The sequence below is a fragment of the Seriola lalandi genome, unplaced genomic scaffold, assembly GCF_002814215.2.
Source record: "Seriola lalandi dorsalis isolate HSWRI2012SDOR001 ecotype SW California unplaced genomic scaffold, Sedor1 jcf7180002054735, whole genome shotgun sequence".
Lineage (NCBI taxonomy): Eukaryota > Metazoa > Chordata > Actinopteri > Carangiformes > Carangidae > Seriola > Seriola lalandi.
Genome location: NW_019525288.1, coordinates 1,465,556 through 1,485,973, shown reverse-complemented (window position 1 = coordinate 1,485,973; position 20,418 = coordinate 1,465,556). Strand labels below are relative to the sequence as shown.

The window sequence follows — 20,418 nt, the reverse complement described above, 5'->3', positions numbered from 1 at the left end:
TGTGTCATTGTGGCAGAATGTGATCCTTGAGACACCTACTGTAACAGGAACTACCACAGAGGCGGTTTTGAGTAGGTGTTTATACGTCTGTCTGTCTGTGGGAAGATTTTGTGATTGCAATAGCGTCACAACCTTGCAAGATACAGTCATTTACAGGTGTGTAGTTGAGATCAAAATGAAGGCTGAGACTGTCAACAAATCCCATGTATTCATCCATTAACAAGTTCTGTCTGTGTAGCCAAACCCTGTTGTATCTTATTATTCTGTGCCATAGAACTCCATTGTTGTCCCAAAATGATTAAAAACACATCAGCGAGCCACGCTGTTGTAGACATGTTCCTGCAATACACACACACACACACACACACACACACACACACACACACACACATACACTATGCTTTATACGCTGAACCTCAGCTACTGAAAATAATCCCCAACAAATACTCCTGTTTGAGAAACATTTGTTATAAAACTGCACTGCCCAGCTGAAATGACTGAGCTTTTTAAAAGCGGTATATTTATCACCTATTTTGAGAGAGCTACATCTTCAGAATGAACCAGTAGGACTGGGGCTGAGTGGTTCAGGCAGGAAAGTCAGAGAGTATCAAGAGACTAAACCAACATAAACAAAACTAAGCATCCATTCTTTTGGCTCTGGGGCTGTATTGCACAGCCGTGCCTTGAGCTAAATGCTAATGTTAGTATGCTAAATAATCACAGTGACAATGCTAACATGCTGATGTTTAGCAGATATAGTCCAATGTTCATGTCCCTGTACGCCTTCTTAGTTTAGTGTGTTAGCATGCTAACATTTGCTAATTAGCGCTAAACACAAAGACCAACTGGGGCTGACGGGAAAGTCATTAGTTTTTCAAGTATCTGGTCATAAATCAAAATACTGGACAAACTGGAATTTTGAATTGATGTTGGTGCCATGGAAAAGTCAAAGGATTGCCAGAGTTATTACAGTTCATCCTGAGGGGAACTGAGTATGTGTAACAAATGTCAGGGCAATCCCTCCAGTAGTTTTTGAAAAGCCACAAATGTGAACCTCATGTTGGTGCTACAGGTAAAGTCACAGGATTACCAGGGTCATTAGGCTTTGTCTTCTAAGGACTGTGAAAAAGATTTCATGGCAATCCATCAAGTAGTTGTCAAGATATTTCGGTGTTGGACTGACTAATAGACTGCCATTGCCATCCCAAGAGCCAAGCTGCTGGCATGGCAAAAAATAAATGACATGAATAACATGTAGGGCCTAATTATCCTTTAAGACTGCAGCCGTATACCATAAAGTATGCATTTGTGTGACTGTGTATGTCTGTAAATGTGTGCACAGCTGATTTTGTGTTGTACACGCTGTAAAATGCCATGGGTATTTTTTTGTGTGATCCTTGGTTAGTGAATCCACTTGCAGTGAATCAGGTGTTGCACACTAGCGTTGCAGACTCTCCTGCTACTGCTGCACAGTAAACACGTGACAAACGTGAATCTCATGGTGGTGATAGCGTTGACATTAATAAAAGAGACAGAGAGAAGGAGGCAAGAAAGGAGCATTCATGATGTATCAATCATCACAAACTGGCTGTTTATTAAACACTGTAATTGTGCAGAAGATATAAATGAATGAAATTGTGCTAAATCATATGATTTTTGTGGATAAAGAGTCAATTTATTCTGTTTTCTCTGGGCGTCTGAATCTAATTGAAAGGGGATGCCGTCTCCAGCACAGAGCTATATTCAATTGTTCTGTTTGAGAATGGGAGCACTCAGCCTTCTCTCCAAGAGGTCTCAGGTGGATTCTCTTCGTTTAGCTCCTCTCCTCAGCTGATCTCGTTTATGTGTAAACAAAACAATTCTAGGCAAAAACAACGGGCTCAAGAATATGCATGTGTCTTTTTATTTACACTTAATCCTGCTTGCCATGCTTTATATGCCATACATAGATTGGGTTATATGCTGATTATTAGAATTAATTTTAAAAAGCTTAGCTGCGCACGCCACAAGCGTGTGTGTGTGTGTATAGAAGCAAGAATGTGTATGTTGATGTGTCTGCATGCATGTGGGTTTCAAAGTGTGATGAGAATAATTTTACCCATCTTTTGCCAAAGGCTTTCTGTATTATTACCTACGGGGGGGTTTCTTGCAGAGCTGTTGAGTCTTCTTGGCGTTATGGCCTTCTGGAGCGACGGTGCAGGACAAACATATTGGTTAGCGATCAGTGCGACTGATGATGCTGCACTTGTTCAGGGGAAAATCTGCAACCACACAGGCAGCTCAAACAAGACATAAACAATGGAGACATGACAACAGCATACACCCGCCTTATACTGTCTAATTTGATGGACTGGATAGGGGACCAAAGCATCTGTTTTGACAAAAACGTTTTTCTATTTGTGTCAAATGATAGATAGACATAGACCGTTTTTTTTTTTTTGTTGTTTTTTTTTTCTAGTAGCCCTAAGCGACAAGATTAATGGAGATACCTGAGAGGACAACAATATTGTGGAGTTTGTGTCAGGCAAACTCCGCCATAAGGATGTGTTTAAATGTGAGGGAAATGCAAAAGACGCTGACTACACATCTGCTGTCACATCTCCCTCGTAGATATAAAGTATGTTAGAAATAAGTTTGTGGTGTCACATGAAAACAACCCAGATAAGATTTTCTGGCACACACAACACAATTGTAGTTCAGACCAGATTATGTGCTGTCATGCACAGTCTTATTTTCTTATGTTTGAGCGTTGCTGGATATAACTGAAAATGCCAACATACTTAGCTATTATGCAATAATAATTTATCCAATAAATGTTCAGCTTTTGTGAAAAGTGTTTAACAATATAATTTTAAGTCACATGATGGGTTGTTGAGACGTACAAGTTTTTGTTATTGTTTTAAAAACTTGGTTTTATTTTATTTGTTTCAGTGTGTGCTTGTTGTTTCAGACCTCTGACCATACAGAAAATTTATAAATGGGCCTCTGATGAAAGAGTTTGAGTACCCTTGCTATACAATATTAATACACTATTGGTTCACATAACAAAACATTATATTTTTCAAAACCCATTCCTTTTCATTGCGTTGGACTTACAAAATGACAGTAGCATTACAGCACACGAGTTAGGAATTAATCCCCCAACCAGGCCGGTTTTATTACCATCCTGTATCAGTATCAACAGCAGATGCTTGCAGAATACAATATTTATGATTTGTGATTGGTATCATGTTTCACTTCATTTCCAAATGTTAATAGATCCTCAGGCTGTAGCGTCCACGCTTCTTCCCACTTTCTTCTGTTATCTGTTTTAATTTTGTATCAACAAAAGGCGTTATCTGCTGTTGCAAAATAGCAGTGGCTACATCTTGAATTTTTTATTTTTTCCCCATGCACAATCCAAAGATGAACCACATACCATTTAGCAGGAGTGTAATCACACACTCTACTGTCGGTGATGATGGTGAGTGGAGGTGCAAGGAGGCTTTTGGATAACACTTCACACATGCATTTTCAAGCACGCACACACACACTAACACACACAAAGATTACATTGGGATGATTTATTTCAGTACTACAAGAACTTTTGCTTCAGACAAAAGCTGTCATCCATCATAGTATTAATGTTGGTTTCTTATATATGATTAAAATGTACTCCAAAATCTTACCTGCCCAGTCTGGATACTGGACGACTATTTACCCACCGTCCGACCATCAAACTATATAGAAACATTTAGGAAAAGAAGGATTAGAGAAGTGAATCAATGGTGTTTGCTCTTGCTTCTTCTTAATATAAAGCTGGTGTAATCCCTCTAACTTAACTTGCTATCAGCAGACTGAAAAGAAGATTCTACAACTTCTCTCAGGTTCAATTCTCAGGTTTATTTCTGGCAGCAGACAGTCTAATAAGACTGTCAAATAGCACAGAAATCAATGTGGTTAAATGGTGGTGAGGCTCCTACCTCAGGCTAGAGTCAACAGCAAGCTAAAAGGTCCCAGCTCTCTCACAATGTGATTGTTTAGCTCTGAAAACAAAAATAACCCCAATGGAAGCCCATTCACTCAAATTTATATTGTCTGATACTTGTGTTTGTGTATCATAAAGTGGCGTGAATCCACTTTTCTATTCACATACAAAGACTGACATGATGACAAATAAGAACATTACTGTCAAAAGTTACAAATAGGCTATATCATACCAATAACCAGAGGTGGGAATAAATGAAGTACATTTGAGCAAGTACAGTTCAAATACTTCAGTATACTGCAGATTTCATATCTTCACTGTACCATCTTTTACCAAGATTAGCCTGTAATGTTTTTCTTTTCTACACTGATATGACAGATTTATTTACTAGTTATGCAGATAAAGATTTTAAAACTCATAATGAAGCATCCTAATAAATAAATATATATAAAATTGTCAGTTACAAACCTTATAAGGGGTAATCCTGATGACTGAAATGCATACCATGTAACCACAACATGCAAACTCTTGTCACATGTTATCAACTCCTCTCTCTCACTGTGTTACTTGTCTCTCTGTAGCGTACTGGCAAAGAAACAAAAAAAACAAAGCAAAACTCCTTAAAAAGCTTGGGAAATATGTCAACAGCTTTGTTTCAGCTTAATGAGGAGGCTAATTGATATGATCAGAACACATCACAACATATTCATGGATTCACTTTGCGTTAGTTTACTTAGGCAACACTGAAGTGGTGTTGGTTGGTTGGCATCAGCTGCCTCATTCGTGCTCAGTATTATTGGCTGATTTATGCATCACCTGCTCAACTACCAGCTGAATAGTAACAAACAATCACATTCATGCTCATGTGTACTTAATTGAGCTTTAGAAACTGTTAGTTCTCAGTGCTACTTTGCTAATTTTCCTCATGCAACACTGCTAACTGCTGCAGCTCCCTTCACCACCCCAAAATACTCTTTACCAAAGCTTCGACAATATTGACTTAGATCTAATGTTCAAGTATGTTTACAGAAAGCTTTCATTGTATACTATAATTTGTTTGGGGGGGGGGTGTCGCTTCTCTCAGCAAAACCCTTGTTGCTGTTTGGATTCTTTGATTATCTCTAGTCCTTTTCACCACATCCAAGTGCATAAGCATTTGTGATTGGTCAAAAAACTAAAGTATAATTTGAGTCCCTCAAATGTATATTAACATAGCTGCACTTAGATTTAGTGCCACCTGGACTTGCTACATTAAAATAGTTTACAGGTGCAGTAAACAGATAAAGAAATTTAATTAAATGTACTACTCTTTGTAATGAGTGCTTTTACTTTTCTTACTTGACTTTAAAAGATGAGAGAGAGGCTATTCTCACCAAATGCAACTTTCTCGCTATGTCACCTTCTGTGCTGTTTGTTTTCAACTCTAATAAAATCTTAATATAATGTTTTCAGTACCCAGCTGGAGTCGTCAGAAAGTGATAGAGGAGGACAATTTCCATGTAAGATGCCTTCCCAAAGTAATGAAACTGCTAAAATAAAGGAAGCTGTAGATGGAGGCTGTAATGAAGTTTGACAAACTTTGGCTTTTTATAATAACCCTGTTACTCAAACGGACAATCTGAAGATTTGCTCTCAAGCTCTAAAGCTCTGAAGGCTGACCCTCTTATAATCACACAAAAGCACTTTCCATCACTGCAGTTGTTAGGTGTGTTTTTTTTTTTCCTTGTGCAGTTAGTGTGGTATTGATCATTGTTGGTCCAAGTCCTCAGGAATCAGCTTGTATTGATTTCACTTCAGTTGTAAGCCTCTCTTTCTGACCTGTGTCTCTCTTCAGACCAAGCACCTTTTCAAACGCCCAAACATCTCTGCTGAGGGTTGACTAAAACATATCATTACTGCAGCACTTTCCAAGAAAATTTCCAAAATCAGTTGTGCTTGGATCCAAAAAGCAGGACAGACCATTATAGCTCTTTTCAGCCATTAGCTGTTGGAGACTAGATTTGCTATGGCCTCAAACACTTGAGTTGCAGAGGAAAGATGTATGCTCTGTTGGGTTGTTATATTGAGGACACATGTAGTCGTACTTTTAGAGGGATAATATGCTCCTACATTTGGACCTTCATTATCATTCATAAAAAGAACCCACTTATAGCCAGAAGATTCAGCAGTAATGATGGTTATTAATAGGTGCAATGCAGCCAGAGTCAATACTGTGTGTGTATGTGAGATATTAAGTAACACGTATTTGTCTGTGTTTGTAATTATGTGTGTGCCAAATGATCAGACCTCCATTACTTAGAGGCTAGTTTGAGAATTCATTTCAAGATCTTAAAGACTGCTTTTAATGCAGGCATTACATTGCACAATGTTTAATCCCTCCCTTCTCAACCTTCCCCTCGTCTGACCGCATGCATGTGAAACCTCATAGTTTTCCAAAGCAGAACTCTGAAAGTTGTGTTTTTATTCCTTTGACTAAAAGAGATTTCTTACCATCACCCTTGACACTGTAGGCCGCACACAACAACCTGTGATTAGCTCAAGAAATAACATGAAGGGTGGAGGTCGGTAGTGTAATATTAAACTAGATCAATAGAGCAATTTGTGTAACATCCATATTATTATTAATCCACATAATTAAGCTCTTTTATCCTTGCACCTACAAATAAGATTAGATTTCCCCTTAACCAAATTTTGCAGTTTTGTATTTTTAAAGTGTCTTGTCATCAGATATCATGTCCAGGACTGGTTGAGGTTTCACAGCATGAGTTGTTTTCAGTGTCAGTGTGAAATGTATTAGTCAGAAAGATACAGTACATTCTATCATTCTGTCCACAGCTTGTTGCTGCATTTGAAACCTTGAAGCTTCAGTAAGAGGAATTGATTGAGTTGTTGAAGTTCAGTGCTCTTAGGTACAAAACCCAGATGAACTATCAGTGAGCTTTATACCTTCAAATAGCTGTCCTGGCGTCACCTCGGCAGTGAATCAATAGATAATAGTTAATTTCAAGCGCCATCCAGATGCTTCACAGTAGCTCATATGTGAGCCCTTACATGTATCTGAGGTAATCAGCAATAAAAATGTCTATTTCTGTGAATACTTTAAATGCAAATTTGAAATCTGTAAGAAAAAAAAAATTGGCCATTCAGAAACTTTGATTAAAATGCAGAACAATACTATGTCATGTCATGTCATGTCATGTCATGTCATGTCATGTCATGTCATGTCATGTCATGTCATGTCATGGATAGAAAAGAATTACAGGGTATTTCTGCTGCACCATAAAGAGTAGAGTTGAAGTCCACAGAGTACAAATGGCCTCTGCAGCTGGTCTTATTTTTCTGCTAGTAAGATAAAGTTTGATAACACAGCCTTTATACACTCTGAAAGGGTCTGGGTTAGAGTAATCCTGCACACGACAGACTTATGACCCTGAGGTCTAAGTCAGAGACTGGAAAGTCCTGGAGCAGCTGGCCATCTATTGGGTTACAGCCTCCCACCATCCCTGTGGGGATGAAGCAGGATGGAGTCTGAGGTGTCCTTAGGTGACATCAGCAGGGCTAAAGAGGATGCTGTATTTCACTCAGGAAGGGACACTGAATTTCCCCCCTTAACACTTGAGGCCTCCAAAGAGACGTAAACAGCAAGATGGATGTTGGCAGCCGGTGTGGTGCAGTTGTCTGAATTGATATCCGTTGCTGTTAAGGTACAATTTCAAAGGTGTAGACAAACAGGGGGGGGGGGGCTTGAGTTCAAGTCAAGGTGGTTTGGTGTATATAACATGAAGGTCAGAAGAAAAAGGCAGGCTGTTTTGAAGTCATTGGCTCATACACTGCGTGTCCACTCTCTTGTCTTGGTTAAATGTTGTCACTTACACGACAAGTTCAACTGAAGGCAAAAACAAAATTAACAAATGATCTCCCTGAAGAAACACCTTAATGTACATCATCGCCCTTATCCAAACCTCACCTACAGTGTCAAAGAAAGTGTCCAGCTGTGATGGATTGACAGCAAGGATATTACTTGTCAGGGCTGAGTGTTATTTAGCGGTTTGACTGAATTTAATGAGGCGCCTTTCAGAAACACTTAAACCAGTGTGAGGAACCAGAGAGTGATGACAAGAAGATACTGATGTTTCCTGCTTGAGTAACGTGATTATGTTTTTAGCACAAATATGGTAATAAAGTAAAGAACAATTTGTTTTCTACATCAAAATGAGAATTCTATCTCCTCAGTGTTTAAATTTAACTGTAGAGCAAAATAGGGGCATTAAAAAACAATGTTTGATTATTTAATTTGTACTGATGGCAGTAACTGCACATGGCAAAATACAGTGTAAAAGTGATATAATCAGCTGCATGGAGGGAGTCAGTGTTGTGTGTCTACAAACTACGTGACCCAGTGGAAGCATCAAGAGAGGAACAAGCCTGAGTCTCAGAAATGGCCCCTGTCGTGCACCTTGTGTAATATGAAGAGCAGGGAATGAATAAGGAGTTTTCAGGTTGAGTGTCCTGGTAGCGCAGTGGTTTAGATGCACCGTATAACTGTAACGTCACCTGGTTTGATCCTGGCTGGGGAGTTTTATGTCCCTCTCTCTCCTCCACCATCTTTTCTGTTTATATTCTTCTGTTACTAATAAAATAAAAACGAAATACTTACTACTAAAACGGAATCTTGAACAGGAGTTTGTGAGCACCTGAGTGTTTATGATCTAGGAATTGGAATGGATGTAGAAATTGAAAGAAAAAATATTTCCTGTAAAGAATTCCTCTGTTGATAAATGCTTGTGTTTAACTATTTTTGTTTGTAGTAACTGTGTTTGCATTTAGCTTTAAGACCTCGGGACAAACACTCTAATGGCTGATGACACACAAGCGTACCCGAGATGCTCTCTGCTGCACCTCGGGGGAACTGTTAAAGGCTGAAGGTGCTCCATAGTTGCATCAGCTTGCTATAAATAGGAGGTGGTGGAAAATTAACAAACTCCCTTAATGGTTTAGTGGGTGCCCTAATGTATTGCAGCTGTGAAAGGTGTGTGAGGCAACAGTAGAGAATGTTTTTGTAAATTTTCCTACAATATTCTTCCACCAAATCAGCCACAAAAAAGCAACATTTTACTCCCTACAATGACCGTAGGTTCTGTAGTTTAAGTCCATCCAATATACTGGTGTACATACTCTCTAGTGCATCAAATAGTCCCCAACAAATACAAGTAAGTAATGTTTGTTACAGTGCCTAGCTGTTAAAGGAAATTTCTTTAACCCACTTTAACAATGAAACTATATAAATGTGACCCATATAGAGCGATCTGCATCTTCAGTAGGATCAGCCGGGCTTGGAGATGAGTACCACAGACAGGAGAGTGAAGTCTGAGAGAAGAGCTCACTCTTTGTTGGTTTTGTTTGTGTTGACACTAAGAAATATGTACAATAAACCAGCCTTGTCTTTCTAAGTTAACGCGGCAAACAGTAATAAATCTTCCATTATGTTTTATTGATAATGAGCTTCCTCCTGACTGGCATGTTGGTTTCTGCTCTCTCCTCAGTGAGTCCAGATGTGACGGGTGATCACAAACATCATCATCATTATCATCATCATCCACCTGTTGAGGATTCAGAAGTGGAGGGCAGATCCAGGGGCCTTGGACTGACAGGAGCCATCTGGGTCTTGATATTGCCTTGTTTACATATGCTCCTGGCCTTGTAACAGCTGCCTTTTTGCAGCATGAAACTGTCAAGACTTGATTCCAAGCTTATTTATCCAGAAACGAAAGGGCAAGTGGACGTAACATGCTCCGGCATGAAATGGAGCATCACTTCCACAGAGTGCAGAAGCAAATTCATCGTGAGGAAATGACAAGACACTGTGGCTTCTGTAAGACAGCACATGGTTCAGCTTTGCAAATATTAACTGATTATTTTTTTTTATCAGTTACCTGGCATTCATTAACACTAATAATGACTTACTTACAACAGCAGGATTTCACAAATAACTACAGCACACTTTGTAAAAAATTGGTATTGATTTAATTGTATTTCTGCACATAATATATGTCATCTGTAGATATATGTATAAGCATTTGTTTGCTTTTGCATATCACTCTTTAATGCACTCTACACAGCACAGGTTGTACTTTTCTTAAATGGGGTTTTACAACTGCTGTGAAAGGAGTAAAATAACCGGAAAGGTTCATTTTTAGTGTTGGATTTGAAATTGAAAAATAAACTGTCTCCACAGCTCTTGCATTTTCAATATTTGTACAAGCCCAAATTCAAATGGCCTGTTATTCTTATACAATCTTAGGAATCCCTTCTGTGTACAAACCATAATTTTTACAGTCATTTTTATACAGAACTGCTTCAGATTGTGTGTCAGATATTGTAGATAACCTGTAGAAAACAGTAAGCTATCAGATGTGTACTGCTTGTTTTTGTGTAGGAACAGAAGAAAATTTGAGACATCTGCTTATCTTCACTTGTAATAACTACCATGCTGTCCAGAGCATGTTTAATTGGCACATTTCAATTGCAAAATTAACCTATAATGCTAATGCTGAGAGCCACAGTGAAGGGGTGGTGGGGGGGGGTTAAGGCAGCAGGAAGTAGGGGGGGCAAGTGAGCAAATTCATATTTCTTTCTTCTTTAGAAATAGATTAGTTTCCTCGGGAGTCTATTATCATCTTTCAAACTCAATCCTCCTCTGCCTTCATCGGCCTAGATGGGAGCTGATAGCTCCTGGAGCCACTGGTGAGGAAGAATCCAATTGGTTCTACCTACTACCTTACTGCATACTGCTGGTGTGTTGCTGGCAGGTTTTCTGTGCAGAAAAAAAGGAAAATGATTTGTTTCACATATGTCATGCATGTCTGGCCAGTTTCTGAGAGAGAGAGAGAAGTATTCAGTGGCAGCGTACATTGGTTCTTTGGCTCAGATATGTCAGGAAACTACTTGTAGAGCTGAAGAAATTATATTTTGAGATTCTGTAGACACTAAAATGGTACTCTACAAACAGATTTCATTATTCATATACAAGGAAATCATTAACGCTGCTACTGTAAATAGATCACATTGTAAAAAATAACTGAGACATTCAATGGTTGCTCCGGACTAACCCTTTTCTTTCTATATGGGTTCAAATGTACAGAAATATTTGTGCCACCTCATAGTGAAATAACAGTAAAAATTGTAATGATGTAAACATTATTACTACGGTGAGATGACCTTAATTTATAAAGTTCTATTTCAATTAATTTATACTTATAAATATTTGTTTGACCCATGACCATTTATTATCCTGCCCATCTTAATGTAGAACTGAGCAATGCAAAGTGCAAATTGGATTTCATCTTCAACTTCACTCTAATTTTTTATTTTTTTATTCCTTATGCTGCAGCTTTTTATTTTCCAGCCAAAGGTACAATCTCCTCAGGTACTCAGTTTGATCAGATATGATCATATTTTAAAAGCCTGCGACCTTCCTCATGCTGCAGTTGTCCTAAAGCATGCATAGTAATTGTTGTCATTAGTCATTTTCACCATTAATGCACCAGGTTATACTTTTATCATGATATAGTCAAGGCTGTTTGAGCATCTGAACCACTCGAGTAGCTCGGAGCTTCTTCAACTACATCTCAAGGTTTAGAAATGATAACTTTGAGATTAATTATACACCTAATTTCTTACCCTACTTTCACTTTAATGTCTCGTAGCCTATATGAGGCTTTTGTCGACCTTAACCAATTATACCATGAGTTGGCACCATCAAAGTCTGGAGCTATTGTCATTTGAACAACCGTGTTAATGAGACTATTAGAGAATAGTGTTCGGTGTCTAACTAGATAACAGGCAGCCCTGCAGAGACAGAGGTGCCTTAAGGCTAAACGTGGATGTCAGGTTATGCAGGTTCTCCTGTACTTAAAGAAAAGGTTCAATTTGATGTCTTATGTGATCATTATAACTACATACTGAGACGGTTATCCAGAGGAGGGAGGAAAGGGGCCAAATTCTGATGCCAGTGTCAATGAAAGAGCACTCATACAGACAGGTGTCATCCTGCAGGCATTGCAATATAAGAGACGCTCTGGAATAACATGTTTACTGTCTAACATTCAGTTTGGAGAGTGAATGTTTCATTTGAAAAAGAAATTCCTGTGATACATGCATCACATACGCGTGATACATAAATTAAAAAAAATTTTTTTTTTTTTACAATGGTCTTTAAAGGAAAACTACTTTTTTATTACAACTTCATCACTCTATAGATTGGGTTGTCTGTTTAATCTGTCGTAACACTGTACTCACCAAAGTAATTGCTGGGATCTTGGAACATAACAAAACAGTTAAAAATAGGTCATACAGACACAAGCAGTCTAACGATCAGACAGGTTTTAAACAAACCCCCAGGATAATAAAAAATTTGTTTGGAGCAGAAAATGAAAGCGAACACTAAAATGATGATCCAAAGTGTTTACTGTAGACAGTTGACAGACTAAGCTCCTGGTTCCAGTCTATCCTACTTGCTGTAGTTGGATGCGTTAACTATTTGCCTTTCCAATGATTATTTGCATCATTAGTGACTTTTCAGTGTTGCCTCCAAATAAAGTGTTGGCTTGTCTACAACTTGCCTTTTCTTTAATTTTTTGTTTTTTTTGCCCGACCTATTTATTTAGCGAATGCACTATATTCTGAGATCTCAGCAATTATTAACATGAATACAATGTTATGAAAACTGATAAAAGTAATAGTGAAAACTATGACTTAACAACAACAACAACAACAACAACAACAACTGTGTTTGTATTAGTTTATTCTTGAGATTGTTTATTGTATTCATGTAGCCCAAGTCTATGCAGTAACTCAACTGTCCTGAGGCTTTGGGTGGCTCATCCATCCTTTTAGTCTCACTTGCTCCTGGTTAATCTCACTGTGGCTTCAAATGGCAAGCATAGCAGCCAAACCATCCTTTTGCAGGACAACACCCCTCTTCTGACCTGCTGGGACATGTAATCCAGGGTTTCATGTTTTCTTTTGGTTTTAAATTAATTTCTTCCACAGTATAAATCACTGCTTTTCCTTAGAAACTACGAGTCCTGGCTACAGCAAATGGTGTATATTTCTTTTCTGCCAATTCTTTAATATATGTTAGATGACATGTTAATACTTTTTTAAATAAGATAATAAAAATAAAGATTATATAAAATAAAGATGATATTTGTCCGGATTTTTTTCAACATGATTCGAGGTAGGCAACATGTGCAACGGCATGGAAGGAGGAGAGACACGTGGAATAATTGTGGTCGGGATATTCTCCCATTGGTTTTGGTGGTTTGAGCAGCACCATCTGAGAGCCGCTCACTCCACCACCCTGTGTCCATGATCTCACCCTTTGTTCAGTCAATCCCACAGGTGAGAGCTGGAGCAAGGGCTCAGCATCAAATGGAGATCTTTGATTTACAGCTCAGCTCCGTCCTCCCATTCAATTTTCAGCCAGTGTCTGTATCTTGAAGTTCGTCTCGCAATCCTTTAGAAAAGTCACCTTTATATGCCTTTATACAGTTGAATAAGACTGCAACATACTTAAAGTCCTCCACTTTGGGCAGCTGCACACCCCCACTCAGCTGGTCTGAAGTCTGCCATTTAGAGTTTAGACTCTTCAGACTCTCTGCCTTTTGTCCATAGGATGTGTCTGTTAAACGTCGTTTTTCTACTTACTGCATCATCTACCCCTCCAAGTGGCTAGATGTATTCATGGACACCTAAAAGTAAGTGCCTCATTACAGCAGAGATGCTGCCTGAGTGATTTCAGTAACTACCAAACAATTGTACATATAACAGCCCGGATGCTTGTAGTTCCAACCACTGGTTTTACAACGGCTGTGAACAATCATCTAAACTACAATTTTTAGGAACACCAAAATTACTTGTCGTGGTTCGTTCAGTATGACAACTGCACTTAGGCAATGACATGAGGGTACACCCCTGTGTGATCTCTGTAGAGGAAGATATATTTGAAACATATTTGAATGAATGAAACACTGACTTTTGGTAATTACTCTTTATTCCTCACATTTAGTGGCTGTCCAGAAGTTGTTGGTCAAAGTATATGGTACAATATTCTTGTTAAGTTAACTGTTCAATTAGTTCCTTTATCTTATCTTATATTTGTGGAAACAGCTCACAAGCCAAAGAAGACCATCAGACATGCATGAAAGTCACATTTGGCTCTGGCTGGGAAATGTTTGCTATCTCAGAACATAATAGAAATACAAATAATTCTGAAAAGGCAAAGGCCTATTTAGAGATTGGAGTGACTATCAATATTGTTTGGGCACTGTTTTACTTACCAATGGCCTCTAAAAGTTCACCTAATTAAGTCCTGGATAATATCAATGTGAAGTAGTTTTCAAAGGATTGAAGTCAAACTACATCATCAAATCAAAATGATTTCATGCTTAATTTTGGACAGGTGTTCAAAATGCAGGGATTCTTTGTAGAAACTCTGCCTTTGGCATTTTTCATTACTGTTAATTGGGAGTTGGACAGTAATAGGAGAGTGTTCACTTCCCACACAGAGACCAAGAAATGGTGATATTAATGAACTGCATTTTAAAAGAGGTGAAGACGGGTATTTTGAATAGCTCTCAATGCAGTATTTTCTTTGTGCTGGACTCAGCCCAATTACAATACACTTTGGTGTCTTCAAAATTACTCCAGAGGTAAAGCCTCAGATAGTATGAACCATTGTCTTTGGAGTCTTTTATCTCTGCATACTGAAGGAGGGCTCCTGGGACCTTCTAAGGAGAATAGTGCTGAGCACCGCTTAAACTTATACAGAGATTAATTTCATATTCCCATCAAGGTTTCTGTTTCACTCAAAATTATTACTGTGACCTTGACAACGGCTAACGTTTAGCCTCAGCTCAGACGGGAGCTTTAATCATCACAGTGCAGACGCAGACAAGGCTTTGTATTATTCTTCAAGTTGTTCATGGTAAAACCAATGTTTTCAAAAGCTTAGCTCTGAACACAGGACATGCCTTTGAATGTGTCAAGGAGATACATTGTTGTGAAAGAGGAGTGAGGTCATTGTTAACTAAAGAAGGCTTATTGCTGCAGTAACACTGCATTTTCTGAACAAGTTGTACGTGCCTGAAGACCAAATTGTGTTGACAGCAAATGTATACAAATTTAGATTAATGTAATGCATTTTGTCATTTATCCCTTGGATTTCTACATTTCCCCATCCAGCCAGTGGGTCTGCTGGTTCACCACTTTGGACCAGACTGAAAGTTTTTGATAGATTGCCATGAACTTTAGTATAGATGTTCGTGGTCCCCAGATTATGTATTATACTGACTTTGGTGATCCAGTGTCTTTTCCTTTAGGGTCACCATAAGATTAATATTTGTGGTTTTGAGTGAAATATCTGGACAACAATTTGACTATATGGTGATCTTAACTTTCCACCAAGCACCGTTGTCAAGTTTATGATGAAATCCCTGCAAAATAATAGTGTTCCTTATCCTCAGCTTAGTCTTCTGTATTTTGTAATGTCTGAATTGTATTAAAAGTAATTGCATTTACATTAATATAAAAAGTTGTATCACTTTTTTTCAGCAATGAGATGCACTTTCTGTATTCTCAATTTTTCAAGGATAATTTTTAAGGAAGACATGCATCACAAAAGTGCAGGTTTGAATCCCAAGCATTGCTCTATCTTAAGGAATGTCCATCCCAGTGTTCAGCTTCCTCACAGGTCTGAGGTCTGTGTAACATTCATTAAATCCCTCAAACACAGACACACATCTGTCTACTGTGCACAGCTGGTGAGCGCATATACAAATACAATTACTGTTACAAACTGAAGTAGGGAACTGTAGTACTGATGCCTACAGGTGGAGTTCAGGTCAAGTGATGCTGTTAACCCCTACAGTGTAAAAATACAGACACATTATGGAAAATCACAGGTATATTTTAGTGAACATTCACAGCCTGGATCCAACAGTAAGGTTAAGAACCTGCACTTATTCATGACTGAGCTGTATCATTTATTAATTCACTTCATTTTTCATTTTCATGCAGAAAGAGAACAGTCAGAGTCAATGAGCACCAATCTGAGTGTACCACATGTACCAGAGGTTTCTTAATGTGTGTTTCCAAACATTAATGATAAGCTAAAGGCACAGCCCAATGACACACAAACACACAAAGACACACACACACACACACATACACATACCTTCCACCTCCCGCCCGACAGCACTCTATACCTTCTCTTTCACTCGTTTTCTGTGTTCCAGCCTTTTTTTTTTTTTTGTTCGTGGGGTAAACAGTGCCATCAATATAGTGTGTTTTCCCGCTGTCTTCCCACCCACTGGTGCCAGATTATCAGACAGGACTACTGCACAGGTTTCACAATAAATCCTCTCATCCCTTCCCTCCCTGGCTTTCCTCTTCACTCATCTTGTTTTCCCATCACTCTGACACTCCTCCTCACTCTTTTGCAACTTACTCTCCCACTAAGGTGAAGTTTAGTTTCACAATACAATATTCTGCTATTTCTCTCCATCTCACAAACATGCAAATACAGTGCATAAAGGTGTGCATATTACTATTGTATGGAGCAGTTATATAAAAAGCTAAAATAAATTCTATATATTATTTTTCACATCAGTTAAATTTTTCTTGGTTGATGCAGTATCAGGCATAGGTGTCTGCGCATTCAACCTGAAGTCCAAATTTGCTGGGACACAAGCCATGAGCACTGGGTCTATTCTCTGTGTGCTGAGAACTGGGATCAGGTGTGAGGGTAAGCGACCATAAATAAGCTTGAAATTTCTGTGTGCTGGAGTCTATCATTTATGAAAATGTTATTTGATGTACTGCTGTGTTGTCAAGTGAACCTGCTGTTAAAAAAAAAAAATATATATATATATAGGACACTTAAAGTGGAGGTGAGAAACACCAGCAGAGCATGTCAAAAAATAACAATATATTAACTGAATACCAGACATCAAATGATGACAAGGCTGGAAAGACCACAAATACGAGTGAATGGCAATGGAATGGTGAAAATGGTGAAATGTAAGAGAACAGATACTGTCACCTTATGTAATTTTCAAAACAAAGATGTTGTGACAAATCAGTGTCAGAAATGAGTTGAGTCCAAGGGCATAGCTTTGCAAATGGACAGTAGGGACATGTCCTTACCATAATTTTGGTTGGACAGAATTGTCCCTACCAATATTTGAGTGAACTCATTCACACTATGCCGTTGTGAATTCAAATTAGATCATTGGATCCCATTAAATCATGTACCCACTCCAATGAGGCTACATCAGTTCAGTTCAGTTCAGACAACTTTATTTATCCCCCATAGGCAATTCATTTTTAGCATCCCAGTCCATACATTCAGTCTCAATGGACAACCAACCAACCAACCAGATATAGTTAAAATGTCAGAGGAAACATACTAAACGGCATAGGACAGTTACAAAAGGTAAAACAATAAATAAAAGCGGTAAATAAAAGCAATAAATAAAACAACATATCCAATGAATTACTCTAAAATAACAATCATTTAAAATGGGTATTGTCCGTGTTGAGCAGCCTGATAGCAGAAGGAATAAAATACTTGGAGTACCGATTAGTTCTCATCGAGGGCACATTATAACTTCAGCCCTAAGGCATTAGAGAGAATTCGGACGAGAGAATGAGAAAACCCATTCATCACCATGAATACTATGACTTTTTTTATGCCTTACTATACTATGACTTTTTTATGTCTAACTATACTATAACTTTTTTTATGCCTTATTATACTGTGATGTTTTTATGCCTTACTATACTATGACTTTTTTATGCCTTACTATACTGTGACTTTTTCATGGGGCGGTACAGTGGGCAGTAGTTTGGAGTTCGAACCCTGGTTTTGGGCCCTACTATGTGGATGTTGCATGTTCTCCATATGCTTGCGTGGGATCTCTCAGCAACTCTAATGTGTATTGTGACTTTTTATGACTTAGTATACTATGACTTTTTATGCCTTACTATGCTATGACTGTTTTTTTTTTTGCCAAACTACACTATGACATTCTTATGCTTAACTATGAAATGACGTTTTTATGACTTTTATGCCTTACTATACTATGATGTTTTTATCACTCCTTATGCCTTAATATACTTTGACGTTGTAATTGTTACAATACTACAATTTATTAATGAGCGAGCTTGGTGGTGCAATGGACTTTCACTTCCTGACTTTTTATGCTTAACATTTTTATGACTTTTTATGCCTTAAACATTTTTTTGACTTTTTATGCCTGACTATACTATGTCTTTTATATTATGTTTTACTAAACATGATGTTTAGGCATTATTATAATATGTTACTATACTTTTTACTTATTACTGCAAAAGCTAGGTGGTGCAAGGGTTAGAACATTTATGTCACAGTCTGGAGGTCGTAAGTTCGAAGCCTTATTCCTGGCTCAACCCTCAGACAAAAGACATGCACATTAAGTTGAAATGAATGTGAAATATTTTAGAATACTAAAACTTTTTATCCCTTATTATACTATGTCGTTTTTATTACTTTTTATGTCTTACTATACCATGTCGTTTTTGTAAATTTTTATGCCTTACTATACTATGACGTTTCTATGACTTTTTACAGCTTACTACACTATGTCGTTTTTATGACTTTTTATTCCTTACTGTACTATGGAATTTTTATGACTTTTTATTCCTAATTATAGTATGTCATTTTTATGAATTTTTATGCCTTACTTTACTATGTCATTTTTAGGAATATTTATTCCTGACTATACTATGTTATTTTTATTCATTTTTATGCCTTACGATACTGTGACTTTTTAATTACTTTTTAGACCTTACTATACTATGTCATTTTTATGAATATTTATGCCTTACTATACTATGTCTTTTTTATGACTTTTTATGGATGGCTATAGTACGTCGTTTTTCATGCCTTTTTATGACTGACTAAGCTATGCCATTTTTAGAATTGTTGTGCCTTACTATACTATGTCATTTTTATGACTTTTTATGCCTTAGTATACTATGTCATTTTTATGAATTTTTATGCCTTACTATACTATGTCATTTTTTTAATGAATTTTTATGCCTTACTATACGATGTTGTTTCTATGACTTTTTATACCTTCCTATACTATGTCATTTTTTGTGAATTTTTATGTCTTACTATACTATGTTGTTTCTATGACTTATTATGCCTTACTATACTGTCCTTTTTATGACTCTTTATGCCTTAGTATACTATGTCATTTTTATAACATTTTATGCCTTACTACACTATGTGGTTTCTATGAGTTTTTATACCTTACTATACTATGTCATTTTTTGTGACTTTTTATGCCTTACAATACTATGACATTTTTATGGCTTTTTATGTCTTAGTATACTATGTCATTTTTATGAATTTTTATACATTATTATACTGTTGTTTTTATGACTTTTTATGCCAGACTATACTATGTCGTTTTTATGAATTTTTATGCCTTCCTATACTGTTTCATTTTTTTGACTTTTTATCCCCTAGTATACTATGTCATTTTTATGACTTTATCTGCCTTACTACACAATGTACTATAATATGACGTTTCTTGACATTTTTATGCCTTACTATACTATTACTTTTTTGCCTTAATATACTGTGACTTTTTATGCCTTACTATACTATGACGTTTTTGACAAACTTATGCCTTACTATAGTATGACTTTTTTTGAAAATTTTAAACCTTATTATACTATGACGTTTTTGACAAACTTATGCCTTACTATACTATTCATTTATTTATTTACTATATACTTCATTCCAGCAGCTGTCAGACTCCACAACTCCTGCTCTTCCTGACTATGTGCAAACTTGCACTTTTTCATGTACATATCGTGTGTATTGTGTATATTGTATTTATTAGTGTATATTTGGTATATTTTTGTTGTATATTTCCATATTTCCGATTTTTATTCTATAGATGTTTATTTTCTGCTGTGGTAAATGAAATTTCCCAGTTGTGGGATAAATAAAGTTAATCTAATCTAATCTAATCTAATCAATTACGTTTTTTAAAATATTTATGCCTTACTATACTATGATATTTTATGCCTTACTATACTATGATGTTTTTGACATTTTTATGCCTTACTATACTATGACATTTTTAGAAATTTTTATGCCTTACTATACTATGACGTTTTTTTGACATTTTAATGACTTATTATGACATTTTATGCCTTACTATGCTATGACGTTTTTTGACAATTTTATGCCTTACTATACTATGATGTTTTTTGACATTTTTATGCCTTACTATAATATGATGTTTTATGCCCTATTATACTTTAACATTTCATGCCTTACTATACTATGACGTTTTTTGAAAAATATATGCCTTACTATACTATGACTTTTT

The 20,418-nt window shown here is 37.0% G+C and overlaps 1 protein-coding gene across 1 annotated transcript in view; it reads left to right on the top strand.

Moving 5' to 3' along the window:
- The window catches only part of gpc5a (glypican 5a), a 124,564-nt gene extending 111,397 nt beyond the window's left edge, over positions 1 to 13,167 (top strand). Inside the window, exon 9 of the mRNA XM_023424302.2 lies at positions 9,511 to 13,167. Coding sequence (XP_023280070.1) covers positions 9,511 to 9,671 — 161 coding nt within the window. The 3' untranslated portion in view covers positions 9,672 to 13,167. The remainder of the gene's footprint in view (positions 1 to 9,510) is intronic.
- Positions 13,168 to 20,418: the final 7,251 nt, after the last annotated feature.